The sequence below is a fragment of the Scomber japonicus genome, chromosome 8 (genome assembly GCF_027409825.1).
Source record: "Scomber japonicus isolate fScoJap1 chromosome 8, fScoJap1.pri, whole genome shotgun sequence".
NCBI lineage: Eukaryota > Metazoa > Chordata > Actinopteri > Scombriformes > Scombridae > Scomber > Scomber japonicus.
Window position 1 is genome coordinate 34,413,748 of NC_070585.1, and position 17,650 is coordinate 34,431,397.

The 17,650-nt window shown below is 48.7% G+C and overlaps 1 protein-coding gene across 1 annotated transcript; it reads left to right on the forward strand.

Moving 5' to 3' along the window:
- The first annotated feature begins 417 nt into the window (after positions 1–417).
- On the forward strand, positions 418–17,450 carry tbc1d2 (TBC1 domain family, member 2). Its single transcript, XM_053324244.1, has 16 exons — positions 418–663; positions 4,070–4,178; positions 5,724–5,844; positions 8,717–8,862; positions 9,057–9,235; positions 10,682–10,951; positions 11,055–11,183; positions 11,535–11,645; positions 12,923–13,095; positions 13,944–14,055; positions 14,439–14,639; positions 14,712–14,899; positions 15,137–15,257; positions 15,342–15,527; positions 16,630–16,751; positions 17,154–17,450. Exons 1-16 carry the CDS (start codon positions 418–420, stop codon positions 17,353–17,355), a joined length of 2,616 nt encoding a protein of 871 aa, XP_053180219.1. The 3' UTR covers positions 17,356–17,450.
- The last annotated feature ends 200 nt before the right edge of the window (positions 17,451–17,650 follow it).

Here is a 17,650-nt window from a genome sequence, read left to right on the forward strand (position 1 = left end):
GATTGGATCTTAACTTCAGAAGACGACCAGCAGAGCAGCAGACCGGTCCTCCCGTCCTCCAGCCCTGACCCAGCTAAACCAGACCCAGACCCAGACCTGGACCCAAACCCAGACCCAGACCTGGACCCAGACCCAGACCTGGACCCTAACCCAGCTAAACCAGACCTGAACCTGGACCCAGACCTGGACCCTAACCCAGACCTGGACCCGAACCTGAACCCGAACCCTGAGCCAGCAGGAGACTGTAGCCCTGAAGCTGAAGGTTCTCAGGAAGATCTTTGTCTTACACAGCAGAAACCTCCTCCTGCTCCTCCTGCTCCTCCTCCTCCTGCTCCTCCTCCTGCTCCTCCTCCTGCTCCTCCTGCTGACCCGGACCAGCAGAGCCCCCTGTGTCTCCCCGTGTCCCCGGCCGTCACCATGGAGACGTGTCCTCAGGTGAAGCTGTGTGGCTTCCTGCTGAAGCAGGGCGGACCTCTGCGAGCCTGGAAGCAGCGCTGGTTCACCTACGAGGAGAAGAAGAATCAGCTGTTCTACTACCGCACGCCGCAGGACGTGATGCCGCTCGGCCGCGTGGAGCTCAGCGGAGCCACATACACCTACCCTCTGAAAGCTGAGCGGGGAACCTTCCACATCCAGACGCCTGAACGCACCTTCATACTAAAGGTAGAGTTCCACACTTTGAATCCAGGCGCCTGAACGCACCGTCATACTAAAGGTAGAGTTCCACACTTTGAATCCAGGCGCCTGAACGCACCGTCATACTAAAGGTAGAGTTCCACACTTTGAATCCAGGCGCCTGAACGCACCTTCATACTAAAGGTAGAGTTCCACACTTTGAATCCAGGCGCCTGAACGCACCTTCATACTAAAGGTAGAGTTCCACACTTTGAATCCAGGTGCCTGAACGCACCGTCATACTAAAGGTAGAGTTCCACACTTTGAATCCAGGCGCCTGAACGCACCTTCATACTAAAGGTAGAGTTCCACACTTTGAATCCAGGCGCCTGAACGCACCGTCATACTAAAGGTAGAGTTCCACACTTTGAATCCAGGCGCCTGAACGCACCTTCACAGTAAAGGTAGAGTTCCACACTTTGAATCCAGGCGCCTGAACGCACCTTCATACTAAAGGTAGAGTTCCACACTTTGAATCCAGAGGCCTGAACGCACCGTCATATTAAAGGTAGAGTTCCACACTTTGAATCCAGGCGCCTGAACGCACCTTCATACTAAAGGTAGAGCTCCACACTTTGAATCCAGGCGCCTGAACGCACCGTCATATTAAAGGTAGAGTTCCACACTTTGAATCCAGGCGCCTGAACGCACCTTCATACTAAAGGTAGAGCTCCACACTTTGAATCCAGAGGCCTGAACGCACCTTCATACTAAAGGTAGAGTTCCACACTTTGAATCCAGGCGCCTGAACGCACCGTCATACTAAAGGTAGAGTTCCACACTTTGAATCCAGGCGCCTGAACGCACCTTCACACTAAAGGTAGAGCTCCACACTTTGAATCCAGGCGCCTGAACGCACCTTCATACTAAAGGTAGAGTTCCACACTTTGAATCCAGGCGCCTGAACGCACCGTCATACTAAAGGTAGAGTTCCACACTTTGAATCCAGGCGCCTGAACGCACCGTCATACTAAAGGTAGAGTTCCACACTTTGAATCCAGGCGCCTGAACGCACCTTCATACTAAAGGTAGAGTTCCACACTTTGAATCCAGGCGCCTGAACGCACCGTCATACTAAAGGTAGAGTTCCACACTTTGAATCCAGGCGCCTGAACGCACCTTCATACTAAAGGTAGAGTTCCACACTTTGAATCCAGGCGCCTGAACGCACCGTCATACTAAAGGTAGAGTTCCACACTTTGAATCCAGGTGCCTGAACGCACCGTCATACTAAAGGTAGAGTTCCACACTTTGAATCCAGGCGCCTGAACGCACCGTCATACTAAAGGTAGAGTTCCACACTTTGAATCCAGGCGCCTGAACGCACCGTCATACTAAAGGTAGAGTTCCACACTTTGAATCCAGGCGCCTGAACGCACCTTCACAGTAAAGGTAGAGTTCCACACTTTGAATCCAGGCACCTGAACGCACCTTCACAGTAAAGGTAGAGTTCCACACTTTGAATCCAGGCGCCTGAACGCACCTTCATACTAAAGGTAGAGTTCCACACTTTGAATCCAGAGGCCTGAACGCACCGTCATACTAAAGGTAGAGTTCCACACTTTTAATCCAGGCGCCTGGACGCACCGTCATACTAAAGGTAGAGTTCCACACTTTGAATCCAGAGGCCTGAACGCACCTTCATACTAAAGGTAGAGTTCCACACTTTGAATCCAGAGGCCTGAACGCACCTTCATACTAAAGGTAGAGTTCCACACTTTGAATCCAGGCGCCTGAACGCACCGTCATACTATAAAGGTAGAGTTCCACACTTTGAATCCAGGCGCCTGAACGCACCTTCATACTAAAGGTAGAGTTCCACACTTTGAATCCAGGCGCCTGAACGCACCTTCATACTAAAGGTAGAGTTCCACACTTTTAATCCAGGCGCCTGAACGCACCGTCATACTAAAGGTAGAGTTCCACACTTTGAATCCAGGCGCCTGAACGCACCTTCATACTAAAGGTAGAGTTCCACACTTTGAATCCAGAGGCCTGAACGCACCTTCATACTAAAGGTAGAGTTCCACACTTTTAATCCAGGCGCCTGAACGCACCTTCATACTAAAGGTAGAGCTCCACACTTTGAATCCAGAGGCCTGAACGCACCTTCATACTAAAGGTAGAGTTCCACACTTTGAATCCAGGCGCCTGAACGCACCGTCATACTAAAGGTAGAGTTCCACACTTTGAATCCAGGCGCCTGAACGCACCTTCACACTAAAGGTAGAGCTCCACACTTTGAATCCAGGCGCCTGAACGCACCTTCATACTAAAGGTAGAGTTCCACACTTTGAATCCAGGCGCCTGAACGCACCTTCATACTAAAGGTAGAGTTCCACACTTTGAATCCAGGCGCCTGAACGCACTGTCATACTAAAGGTAGAGTTCCACACTTTGAATCCAGGCGCCTGAACGCACCTTCATACTAAAGGTAGAGCTCCACACTTTGAATCCAGGCGCCTGAACGCACCTTCATACTAAAGGTAGAGCTCCACACTTTGAATCCAGGCGCCTGAACGCACCGTCATACTAAAGGTAGAGCTCCACACTTTGAATCCAGGCGCCTGAACGCACCGTCATACTAAAGGTAGAGTTCCACACTTTGAATCCAGACGCCTGAACGCACCTTCATACTAAAGGTAGAGTTCCACACTTTTAATCCAGGCGCCTGAACGCACCTTCATACTAAAGGTAGAGTTCCACACTTTGAATCCAGGCGCCTGAACGCACCTTCATACTAAAGGTAGAGTTCCACACTTTTAATCCAGGCGCCTGAACGCACCTTCATACTAAAGGTAGAGTTCCACACTTTGAATCCAGGCGCCTGAACGCACCGTCATACTAAAGGTAGAGTTCCACACTTTGAATCCAGGCGCCTGAACGCACCTTCGTACTAAAGGTAGAGTTCCACACTTTGAATCCAGGCGCCTGAACGCACCTTCGTACTAAAGGTAGAGTTCCACACTTTGAATCCAGGCGCCTGAACGCACCATTCATACTAAAGGTAGAGTTCCACACTTTGAATCCAGGCTCCTGAACGCACCGTCATGCTAAAGGTAGAGTTCCACACTTTGAATCCAGGCGCCTGAACGCACCGTCATACTAAAGGTAGAGTTCCACACTTTGAATCCAGGCGCCTGAACGCACCGTCATACTAAAGGTAGAGTTCCACACTTTGAATCCAGGCGCCTGAACGCACCGTCATACTAAAGGTAGAGTTCCACACTTTGAATCCAGGCACCTGAACGCACCTTCGTACTAAAGGTAGAGTTCCACACTTTGAATCCAGGCGCCTGAACGCACCTTCATACTAAAGGTATAGTTTAGAGACCTTCCTGTCTAGAATGAGATCATGTTTCCTCTGAACTCTGACTGTGTCATGTGACTTCAGGCTGTGACTCAGGAGCTGATGATGTTCTGGCTGCAACAGCTGCAACTCAAACGCTGGCAGCACCGACTGATGAGTGGCTGTCCTGATCCAACAAACAACAACACTACAGGTAAACAACAACAACACTACTGAGGCCTGTTACTATGGTGATTTACTCCGGAGCAGGTTAGCCGTTCAGCATCAGTTACCATGGTGATTTACCAGGTAAGAAGTGAACCAGCGTCGTAAGACGGAAAACCGAGAGTTGACCCTGAAGTTACCTCGATAAGAGAAAATCCAGCTTCGTAGTACAGACCTCTGGTAAACAACAACACTACAGAGAGCAGTGATGGTTTACTGGGAGTAGTGATGGTTTACTGGGAGTAGTGATGGTTTACTGGGAGCAGTGATGGTTTACTGGGAGTAGTGATGGTGTAATGGGAGTAGTGATGGTTTACTGGGAGTAGTGATGGTTTACTGGGAGTAGTGATGGTTTACTGGGAGCAGTGATGGTTTACTGGGAGTAGTGATGGTGTAATGGGAGTAGTGATGGTTTACTGGGAGCAGTGCTGGTTATTAACCTTTTCATACTGTTCATATTATAATTATTATTAATGTCTTTATCAAGTATCACACTAAATTATGATCTTATCTAAAATGAGAATACAGCAGCAATAATTCTTCCTATTAATTTATTAATAACATTTGAATGTTTGGCTTCATGAGAACCTTTAGAACAGCTGCACAAAAATATCATTTAAAAATATTTTTATATTTTAGACCACTAAAGGAAAAGTCTCAATGTCAGGCTCAATTTATATATTATTTATTATTAAACATTATGTAAGGGTTAAAAGTGATGAGAGATCTTCATCATCAGCAGGATGCAGCTGACAGGATGTGATGTCACTCTGATCAGCTGCAGGCGGCTGAATGAGAGGAAACACCGACTAAATATAAAGCAGACACGAAGTCAGTGTGTGTTTGGTCTTACAGCAGCAGGTAAACACATGAAGTCAGTGTGTGTTTGGTCTTACAGCAGCAGCAGGTAAACACATGAAGTCAGTGTGTGTTTGGTCTTACAGCAGCAGGTAAACTCATGAAGTCAGTGTGTGTTTGGTCTTACAGCAGCAGCAGGTAAAGACATGAAGTCAGTGTGTGTTTGGTCTTGCAGCAGCAGCAGGTAAACACATGAAGTCAGTGTGTGTTTGGTCTTGCAGCAGCTGCAGGTAAAGACATGAAGTCAGTGTGTGTTTGGTCTTGCAGCAGCAGGTAAAGACATGAAGTCAGTGTGTGTTTGGTCTTGCAGCAGCAGGTAAAGCAGCTCACCTGGTTTTCAGGTATTCTGAACTGTTCTGACTTGTTGAGCTCAAACAAATGAGCTCAACTATCAGCCTGAAGTACAGCTGGCTCCCCCTGCAGGCTGCACCGCTCATTACAGCTGATTAACTACAGTCAGCTGATTTAACAGTCAGCTGATTTACTACAGTCAGCTGATTAACTACAGTCAGCTGATTAACTACAGTCAGCTGATTTAACAGTCAGCTGATTAACTACAGTCAGCTGATTAACTACAGTCAGCTGATCATTTTAATAATATTCATTAAATCAAATCATCGTGTTTTATTGTGTTTTTCGTTCTTTGTTACTCTGATTCTATTTCCTGTTTCTGCAGACGACTTCCTGCCGGTGTTGCAGAGTCCGCTGGGTCTGGTGGGGGAGGAGGCGGCTAACACACCGTTACCATGGAAACCGCTCAGCAACATGTCAATCAAACATCCGCTCATCGAGATCCAGTTAGTCTCCTTTTTCTATTGAAGTACATTTACTGCAGTACTGTAGTACAGTTAGAGGTACTAGTACTTTATTGTAGTACAGTTAGAGGTACTAGTACTTTACTGTAGTACAGTTAGAGGTACTAGTACTTTACTGTAGTACAGTTAGAGGTACTAGTACTTTAGTTACTTGGATAATATAACAAGCTTTTAAAACACAACACATTATACTTATGTACTTTTATTGTATTACTTTAACTACATCATTCATAATATCTACAGTGGAGCAGAAAAGTATTTAGTCGCCACCAGTTGTTTAAGTTCTCCCACTTAAAAAGATGAGAGGCCTGTAATCATAGGTACACTTCAACTATGAGACAGAATGGGGAGAAAGAATCCAGGAAATCACATTGTAGGATTTTTAAAGAATTTATTTTCAAATTATGGTGGAAAATAAGTATTTGGTCAATAACAAAAGTTCATCTCAATACTTTATTCAAGTCAAACAAGGTTTTCACACTGTTGCTGGTATTTTGGCCCATTCCTCCACGCAGATCTCCTCTAGAGCAGTGATGTGTTGGCCCATTCCTCCATGCAGATCTCCTCTAGAGCAGTGATGTTTAGGCCCATTCCTCCATGCAGATCTCCTCTAGAGCAGTGATGTGTTGGCCCATTCCTCCATGCAGATCTCCTCTAGAGCAGTGATGTTTTGGCCCATTCCTCCATGCAGATCTCTTCTAGAGCAGTGATGTTTTGGCCCATTCCTCCATGCAGATCTCCTCTAGAGCAGTGATGTTTAGGCCCATTCCTCCAGGCAGATCTCCTCTAGAGCAGTGATGTTTTGGCCCATTCCTCCATGCAGATCTCCTCTAGAGCAGTGATGTTTAGGCCCATTCCTCCATGCAGATCTCCTCTAGAGCAGTGATGTTTTGGCCCATGCAGATCTCCTCTAGAGCAGTGATGTTTAGGCCCATTCCTCCATGCAGATCTCCTCTAGAGCAGTGATGTTTTGGCCCATTCCTCCATGCAGATCTCCTCTAGAGCAGTGATGTTTTGGCCCATTCCTCCATGCAGATCTCCTCTAGAGCGGTGATGTGTTGGCCCATTCCTCCATGCAGATCTCCTCTAGAGCAGTGATGTGTTGGCCCATTCCTCCATGCAGATCTCCTCTAGAGCGGTGATGTGTTGGCCCATTCCTCCATGCAGATCTCCTCTAGAGCAGTGATGTGTTGGCCCATTCCTCCATGCAGATCTCCTCTAGAGCGGTGATGTGTTGGCCCATTCCTCCATGCAGATCTCCTCTAGAGCAGTGATGTGTTGGCCCATTCCTCCACGCAGATCTCCTCTAGAGCAGTGATGTTTTGGCCCATTCCTCCTTGCAGATCTCCTCTAGAGCAGTGATGTGTTGGCCCATTCCTCCACGCAGATCTCCTCTAGAGCAGTGATGTGTTGGCCCATTCCTCCATGCAGATCTCCTCTAGAGCAGTGATGTTTTGGCCCATTCCTCCTTGCAGATCTCCTCTAGAGCAGTGATGTTTTGGGGCTGTCGCTGGACACACGGACTTTCAACTCCCTCCAAAGATTTTCTATGGGGTTGAGATCTGGAGACTGGCTAGGCCACGGGCGGTGTGTTTGGGATTATTGTCATGCTTAAAGACGCAGCCACGTTTCATCTTCAGTGCTCTTGCTGATAGAAGGAGGTTTTCACTCAAAATCTCACGATACATGGCCCCATTCATTCTTTCCTTTACACGGATCAGTCGTCCTGGTCCCCAAAGCATGATGTCTGCACCCCCATGCTTCACAGTAGGTATGGTGTTCATGTTCCCACCCCCATGCTTCACAGTAGGTATGGTGTTCATGTTCCCACCATGCTTCACAGTAGGTATGGTGTTCATGTCTCCACCCCCATGCTTCACAGTAGGTATGGTGTTCATGTTTCCACCCCCATGCTTCACAGTAGGTATGGTGTTCATGTTTCCACCCCCATGGACCCTGGCGGCGTAGTGTGTTACTGATGGTAGCCTTTGTTACTTTGGTACCAGCTCTCTGCAGGTCATTCACTAGCCCCCCCCCCTTCCGTGGAGCCCCAGATCGAGGGAGGTCTTGTATGTCTTTCATTTTCTAATAATTGCCCCCACAGTTGATTTCTTCACACCAAGCTGCTTACCTATTGCAGATTCAGGCTTCCCAGCCTGGTGCAGGTCTACAGATTAGTTTCTGGTGTCCTTTGACAGCTCTTTGGTCTTGGCCATAGTGGAGTTTGGAGTGTGACTGTTTGAGGTTGTGGACAGGTGTCTTTTATACTGATAACGAGTTCAAACAGGTGCCATTAATACAGGTAACGAGTGGAGGACAGAGGAGCCTCTTAAAGAAGAAGTTACAGGTCTGTGAGAGACAGAAACCTTTCTTGCTTGTAGGCGACCAAATACTTATTTTACCCTCTGTATATTTTACCAATTAATTCATTAAAAATCCTACAATGTGATTTCCTGGATTTGTTCCCCCCATTCTGTCTCATAGTTGAAGTGAACCTATGATGAACATTACATCGCATCTTTTTAAGCGGGAGAACTTAAACAATACTTTTGTGCCCCACTGTAGTACTTGTAGTAATGGAGTATTAGTACTGCAGTACAGGATGTGAGTAGCAGCTCTGATGTTTAATCATCATGAATCAGATTAAATGTGAAGTGGAGCAGCGATGGATTAAAGATCAGCTGATCCGAAACAAACAAGAACAAACTGCTTTTGTTTCTGCAGGATTTTTACTTCCTGTGCTGGTTTCTCTAATCAGACTTCAGTGTGTGTGTGTGTGTGTGTGTGTGTGTGTGTGTGTGTGTGAGTGTGTGTATTTATGTGTGTATATGTAACTGAGTTGTGTCTCGTACAGAAACTCCGTCCACAGTCTTCGTAAGAGATCGTCTCAGGAGTGGAGTCAGAGTGTGTTTCATGTGGAGGCTCCACTGTGGACCCCCCCACCGGCCCCCCCGGCCCCCTCGGCCCCCCCGACCCCCCCGGCCCCTGCAGACCCCCCCAACACTACAGGTATGTACAGATGAGAAAGTTTGCAGGTTTGAAGCTCTGAATCATAGTGTTTAACCCCTGCTGTCCCATGTCCCCCCCTCCAGCCCCCAGCATTCCTACTGCCCCTCCTACTGCCCCTCTGCCCCCCAGCACTCCTACTGCCCCTCTGCCCCCCAGCACTCCCACTGCCCCAGGGCCCCATCCCCCTCACCTCCCATCAGCTGATCCGGCTCGTTGCCCCCCCCCGGTGGCGGTCGGCCCTCGGAGCAGGAAGATGAAGAGTCGCAGCTCGTCCACCTTGCCGGTCCTCCGCAGAGACGCTGCGTCATCGTCCCGCCTGCAGCAGGAGAAACACATGCTGATGGAGGAGGTCAAGTCTCAGAAGGTAATCAGTCTATCTATCTATCTATCTATCCATCTATCTATCTATCTATCTATCTATCCATCTATCCATCTATCCATCTATCCATCCATCTATCCATCTATCCATCTATCCATCCATCTATCTATCTATCTATCTATCTATCTATCCATCTATCCATCTATCCATCTATCCATCCATCTATCCATCTATCCATCTATCCATCTATCTATCCATCTATCCATCTATCCATCTATCCATCTATCCATCTATCCATCTATCCATCTATCCATCTATCCATCTATCCATCTATCCATCTATCCATCTATCCATCTATCCATCTATCTATCTATCTATCTATCAGTCTCTGTTTCATTTGACAAACAAACCCTCAATAAATTAAAGATTTATTAGATTTATTGTGTTTAGCTCAAAAGTAAAATGATCACAGAGGACTTTATAGCAGGTTGGAGTCATGTGACTTTCTGAAGGTGGATCAGAGTCATGTGACTTTCTGAAGGTGGATCAGAGTCATGTGACTCTGAAGGTGGATCAGAGTCATGTGACTCTGAAGGTGGATCAGAGTCATGTGGGACATTCTGACTACTGCACCATGTTCATATATGAAACCCTCAAGATGTATATTAATATATTTATATATGAATATATCCCACTGGTTGGATTCAACACCATCATGTTCATTGTAATGTTTAACATGTGTGGTTGAAGGTCGCCCCCTGCTGGCCGTTTATAGGTATTACACCTGTGGGAATAAATGAGTAACTGGAGACAGGTGTGTTAACTCATAATGAGAAGCAGAGATCAGTGATGAGCTCCGTTTATACGTAAGCGGAGAATTCGCCCCTGAAAACGAAGCTTTTTAAAAACTCCGGCCAGAGAGGAGATTTAGGAAAACTCAGTTTGCACGTTTGCATGTAAACAGAGAAAAACGGAGATTTGGGGACAGAAACTGCTCCTGGGTTAAATGAGACATAGTTTACAGTCTATGTGATCATGGATGCAGAATAGCAGTCACATTTATCTGGTGCAATCCCTTTCTATTAGTTTATAGTAGTGCTGTACTCTGTGGAGGAGCTGAGACGGCAGATACACGGGTTAGTGTAGACGTAGTCTCAGTGAGGAGGAAGTTTATGTTTCTGAGTGATGTGATGAGTCTGTTCCTTTAAAGTCAGATCAGACTTTATTTTAATGATTCTCAAAGTCAGGAATGATTTTAATCTCTTCACTACTTTGATGTTTGAAGTTTTTAAAGAACAACATGAAGACAAGTAGTTAGAATCTGTTTCTAAATGCTGGATGATGGTTCTGACCTGACCTGTGCTGGTCATGTGACCTGACCTGTGCTGGTCATGTGACCTGACCTGTGCTGGTCATGTGACCTGACCTGCGCTGGTCATGTGACCTGACCTGGTCACGTGACCTGACCTGTGCTGGTCATGTGACCTGCAGGAGCTGGTGTGGCTCCTGCACAAAGCCTTGGAGGCGGCTCAGCTGGAGAAGCGAACCTGCGCTGAGTTCCTGGCGGTGGAAGGCGAGCAGGAGCGTCTGGAGCTGCTGCGGCACCGCGAGCGTCAGGCGGCCGACCTGCGAGGCCGACTGGAGGAGGCGAAGGAAGCAGCGGAGCGGAGCAGCAGGAGTCTGACGCAGAGAGACGCTCAGCTGGCCGAGCTGCAGAACAACATCAAGACGCTGAAGGAGAAGAACGACGCCAAGCAGGAGGTGAGCTACCTGTTGCCATGGTTTCATGTTTCATCCTCAACCCCCTGATTTAAACTGAAAGCAGCTTCCTGTGTGTTACTTCCTGTGTGTTACTTCCTGTCAGGTGATCATCAAGCTGTCTGATCAGGTGACCGCCTGCATGTCAGACCCGCGTCTCTCCACCTGGACCGGCGGGGGGGGTCCGGACTCTCAGACCTTCAAACAGCTTCAGCAGCAGATCGAGAACCTCAAGGTGAAGCTAACAGTTAGCATATTAGCATTTTAGCATGTTAGCATGTTAGCATCGTGTTTCAGAGCGGAAAGAGTTAATTATTGATCAAATGAAGATCAGTTTGAGCTTTTGTGATCAGACAGGAAGCTGTGAGGTTCGGGTTGTGATGCACAGTTTGTCCACCAGGGGGCAGCGCTGCTTCATGTGGCTGCAGGTTTGTGTTCCATCATTCGACCAATCAGCTGTCTGAAGATCAGCTGATCAAATGTCTGCTGAGCTCCTGATTGGTGGGAACCTGCAGCCACATGACCCTCTGCTTTAATCCTATTGGCCGCCGTCTCCTGCTCTGTGACCAATGAGCTTGTGTTTCAGGACGACGTGGAGGCGTATAAGACTCAGAACAAGTTTCTGAACTCTGAGATTTACCAGCTGACCAAACTGTGGAGGAACAGCTCCGAGCAGGAGAAGAGTCTCATGGTGAAGGTGGGTCCAACTGGGAGCACTGGGAACACTGGGAGTACTTTGAACACTGGGAGTACTGGGAGCACTGGGAGCACTGGGAGTACTAACACTGGGAACACTGGGAGCACTGGGAACACTGGGAACACTGTCACTGGGAGCACTGGGAGCACTGTCACTGGGAGCACTGGGAGCACTGGGAGCACTGTCACTGGGAACACTGGGAGTACTAACACTGAGAGCACTGGGAGCACTGGGAGCACTGGGAGCACTGGGAACACTGGGAGTACTAACACTGGGAGCACTGGGCGCACTGAGAGCACTGGGAGCACTGGGAACACTGGGAGCACTGGGAACACTGGGAGTACTAACACTGGGAACACTGGGAGCACTGAGAGCACTGTCACTGGGAACACTGGGAGTACTAACACTGAGAGCACTGGGAACACTGGGAGCACTGGGAGCACTGGGAACACTGGGAGCACTGGGAACACTGGGAGTACTAACACTGGGAACACTGGGAGCACTGGGAACACTGGGAGCACTGTCACTGGGAGCACTGTCACTGGGAGCACTGGGAACACTGGGAGCACTGGGAGTACTAACACTGGGAACACTGGGAACACTGGGAACACTGGGAGCACTGGGAGTACTAACACTGGGAACACTGGGAGTACTAACACTGGGAGCACTGGGAGCACTGGGAACACTGGGAGCACTGGGAGTACTAACACTGGGAACACTGGGAGTACTAACACTGGGAGCACTGGGAGCGCTGGGAACACTGGGAGTACTAACACTGGGAGCACTGGGAACACTGGGAGTACTAACACTGGGAACACTGGGAGCACTGTCACTGGGAACACTGGGAGTACTAACACTGAGAGCACTGGGAACACTGTCACTGGGAACACTGGGAGCACTGGGAACACTGGGAGTACTAACACTGGGAACACTGGGAGCACTGGGAGTACTAACACTGGGAGCACTGGGAACACTGGGAGTACTAACACTGGGAACACTGGGAGCACTGGGAGTACTAACACTGGGAACACTGGGAGTACTAACACTGGGAGCACTGGGAGTACTGGGAACACTGGGAGCACTGGGAACACTGGGAGCACTGGGAGCACTAACACTGGGAGCACTGTCACTGGGAACACTGTCACTGGGAACACTGGGAATACTGGGAGTTTCTGCAGCTTCATTCAGATTAATTAAAGTCATGAATCATCAGATATAAACAGGAAGTGAATCTGTCTTAATGTGGTGTGTGATTCCTGCGCTGTGATTGGCTGCAGTGTGCCTACCTGGAGGCAGGTAACTGCCGGGTGGAGAGCCGCTACCTGGGCCTCCTGAGGAAGCTGCAGGACCACAAAGCTCTGGACCCGGTCCAGCAGGGGGCCGTGCAGAAGATGGTCGAGGACGCTCTGAAAGGGGAAGTGAAGAGCGTCGTCAAGCAGAACACTAACAGGTACAGGAAACAGGAAGTGGACACACTAACAGGTACAGGAAACAGGAAGTGGACACACTAACAGGTACAGGAAACAGGAAGTGGACACACTAACAGGTACAGGAAACAGGAAGTGGACACACTAACAGGTACAGGAAACAGGAAGTGGACACACTAACAGGTACAGGAAACAGGAAGTGGACAAAATACTGGCATAGACATATATACGTAGGCACCGCATTGGCTGCTGCTGCCTACACGGCGGCCATCTTGGTTCAGGGCCACTCGCTCCTGCAGCATCATGTCTATAGAGGAATGACGTGTTTGCACTATTAAAACGTGATCATACATCACTCAATTATTATATAAATATATAAATAAAATTGCTCAATTGTCAAAATATATTCACACGGGTTGTTTGTTACCAATGTCAGACAGGCAGACAGACAGACAGACAGACAGACAGACAGACAGAGAGACAGACAGACACGTTTTTAACAAATCAAACCGTTTGGAAATCGTTCGAGATTTCAGTGAATAATTCTACTTTGAAACTGTGGAGCAGCTCTTACCTCCATAGATATACCTGTACTACTGTCTCTGCTAACCCTGCTAGCCCTGCTAGCTAACCCTGCTAGCCCTGCTAGCTAACCCTACTAACCCTGCAAGCCCTGCTAGCTAACCCTGCTAGCCCTGCTAGCTAACCCTACTAACCCTGCAAGCCCTGCTAGCTAGCCTCGTACCAAGATGGAGGCGCTTTAGGCCTCTCCACAGTCAATGCGGCGTCTACGTATATATGTCTATGCTAACAGGTACAAGCAACAGGAAGTGGACAAAATAACAGGAACACTAACAGTTGATGTGTTCAGGGACCACGATGAGTACGGATTCAAAATCATCCCAGACTACGAGGTGGAGGACATGAAGCTGCTCGCTAAGATCCAGGCGCTGGAGATCCGCTCACACAACCTGCTGCACCAGGTCTGGACTCTGGACTGTAGACTGTAGACTCTAGACTGGACTGTAGTCTGTAGACTGGACTGTAGACTGTAGTCTGTAGACTGGACTGTAGACTGTAGTCTGGACTGTAGACTGTAGTCTGGACTGTAGACTCTAGTCTGTAGACTGTAGACTGGTCTGTAGACTGTAGACTGGACTGTAGACTGGACTGTAGACTGGACTGGACTGTAGTCTGTAGACTGGACTGTAGTCTGTAGACTGGACTGGACTGGACTGTAGTCTGTAGACTGGACTGGACTGTAGTCTGTAGACTGGACTGGACTGTAGACTGTAGTCTGTAGACTGGACTGTAGACTGTAGACTCAGTATTAAAAGTATTAAAGCCAGTCTCTGTCGCCCTGCAGGAGGGGGTGGAGCGCCCCCTGCTGAGTCGCTGGGCTCAGTACCTCGCCGGGAGGTCCGATGATGACCTTTGCCCTTCCCCGGAGCTCAAAGGTCTGCTGCGTGGCGGAGTCCCTCGGGAGTACCGGCAGCAGGTGTGGCGCTGGGTGGTCCGAGCCAGGACCAGGACCGTGAGAGACCGCCACCCACAGCGATACCAACAGGTACGTCACCTGGTCCACAGCCGGCCAATCAGGACTCGGGTTTCTGAAACTAACCAGCTGTTGTGTTTACAGCTGTGTGAGAAGAGTCGGACGTCTCCTCATCCCGCCTCCAGACAGATCCAACTGGACCTCCACCGCACCCTGACCACCAATCAGCACTTCTCCTCACCGTCAAGCCCCGCCCTCCAGCAGCTTCAACGCATCCTATTGGCCTTCTCCTGGCAGAACCCTGCCATTGGCTACTGCCAGGGACTCAACAGGTACAGTCATGTGACGAGTGATGTCATGTGATGAGTCATGTGATGAGTGATGTCATGTGATGAGTGATGTCATGTGATGAGTCATGTGACGAGTGATGTCATGTGATGAGTGATGTCATGTGATGAGTCATGTGACGAGTGATGTCATGTGATGAGTGATGTCATGTGATGAGTCATGTGACGAGTCATGTGATGAGTCATGTGATGAGTGATATCATGTGGGTCGTGTGTTCTCAGGCTGGCGGCCATCGCTCTGCTGGTCCTCCAGAGTGAGGAAGATGCGTTCTGGTGTCTGGTGTGTGTGGTGGAAACCATCATGCCTCAGGATTACTACACCAAGGACCTGGTGGCCTCTCAGGTGATGCTTTTATTAAGGTTATACATGAGATGACATCAGCAGCTCCTTAACTTTCATATTTAATAATAATAATAATGTTTTCAGGCGGATCAGCGGGTGCTGAAGGACTTCCTGTCAGAGAAGCTTCCTCGGCTTGCGTCTCACTTTGATGATCACAACATCGACGTCTCTCTGATCACCTTCAACTGGTTCCTGGTGGTTTATGTGGAGAGTCTGCCCAGCGACATCCTGCTGCCCCTGTGGGACGCCTTCCTGTACGAGGGCACCAAGGTAAGATCAGCTGTTCACTCCTTCCTGTACGAAGGCACCAAGGTAATATCAGCTGTTCACTCCTTCCTGTACGAGGGCACCAAGGTAAGATCAGCTGTTCACTCCTTCCTGTACGAAGGCACCGAGGTAATATCAGCTGTTCACTCCTTCCTGTACGAAGGCACCGAGGTAATATCAGCTGTTCACTCCTTCCTGTACGAAGGCACCGAGGTAATATCAGCTGTTCACTCCTTCCTGTACGAAGGCACCGAGGTAATATCAGCTGTTCACTCCTTCCTGTACGAAGGCACCGAGGTAATATCAGCTGTTCACTCCTTCCTGTACGAAGGCACCGAGGTAATATCAGCTGTTCACTCCTTCCTGTACGAAGGCACCAAGGTAATATCAGCTGTTCACTCCTTCCTGTACGAAGGCACCGAGGTAATATCAGCTGTTCACTCCTTCCTGTACAAGGGCACCAAGGTAAGATCAGCTGTTCACTCCTTCCTGTACGAAGGCACCGAGGTAATATCAGCTGTTCACTCCTTCCTGTACGAAGGCACTGAGGTAATATCAGCTGTTCACTCCTTCCTGTACGAAGGCACCAAGGTAATATCAGCTGTTCACTCCTTCCTGTACGAAGGCACCGAGGTAATATCAGCTGTTCACTCCTTCCTGTACGAAGGCACCAAGGTAATATCAGCTGTTCACTCCTTCCTGTACGAAGGCACCGAGGTAATATCAGCTGTTCGCTCCTTCCTGTACGAAGGCACTGAGGTAATATCAGCTGTTCACTCCTTCCTGTACGAGGGCACCGAGGTAATATCAGCTGTTCACTCCTTCCTGTACGAAGGCACCGAGGTAATATCAGCTGTTCACTCCTTCCTGTACGAAGGCACCGAGGTAATATCAGCTGTTCACTCCTTCCTGTACGAAGGCACCGAGGTAATATCAGCTGTTCACTCCTTCCTGTACGAAGGCACCGAGGTAATATCAGCTGTTCACTCCTTCCTGTACGAAGGCGTGTGTGTGTGTGTGTATCAGGTGATGTTCAGGTACGCTCTCTGTGTGTGTGTGTGTGTGTGTGTGTGTGTGTGTGTGTGTGTGTGTGTGTGTGTATCAGGTGATGTTCAGGTACGCTCTGGCTCTGCTGAAATACAAAGAAGACGACATCCTGAAGATCCAGGACAGCGTGGAGATCTATCAGTACCTGCGTTTCTTCACTAAGACCATCTCAGACGGCAGGTAAGGACTCACCTGGCTGTCTCACTGCTGTCAGGAACAAACTCTTCATGTCCACGTGTTTATTAAAGTCAGCGTTCAGATCAGTTTTCATCATATTCTATAAAATGTTTATGTTCCATAATATTAATCAGATATTAATCATGAGTCAGAATATGAGCAGTGAGTTATTCAATCAAACTTAATTTGTGTAGCTCTGTAATACATAATGTAACAGGAAGTGATTTACAGGAAGTGAGGAAGCAGCAGAGATAAAATGAAGAATACCCAAATAAAGTAAAAGATAATAAAAGATTAAAACAGGAATAAAGCTGCTCTAATGACTCTGTCCTGTTTATATTATACGGATGCAAAGTGTCAATAAAGAAACAATAAATAAATGACATGAGTCTGTTTGTCCTGCAGGAAGTTGAGCAGCATCGCCTTCACCGTGATGAACCCGTTCCCCGGCCGCCTGCTGAGGAACCGGCGCGCGCTGCACCTGGAGCGCCTGCAGGGGGAGCTGCAGGACCTGCAGGAGCAGCAGAGAGCCTTCGTTACCGAGAGCAACGAGCGCAAAGACAAAGACCTGGACGCCGGCGTCAGCGAGGACGACGACGAGCTGTGATGGCTGGAACAGGAAGTAGGACGGGACAGTCTGACAGGAAGTAGGACGGGACAGTCTGACAGGAAGTAGGACGGGACAGTCTGACAGGAAGTAGGACGGGACAGTCTGACAGGAAGTAGGACGGGACAGTCTGACAGGAAGTAGGACGGGACAGTCTGACAGGAAGTAGGACGGGACAGTCTGACAGGAAGTAGGATGGGAACAGTCGTGGTCGTCGCTGAGGACGTTGTAACCATGGTGACGGTCGCTGAGCTGAAACGAGCCTTAATGATAATCAGCTTTCATTTCTTCACAC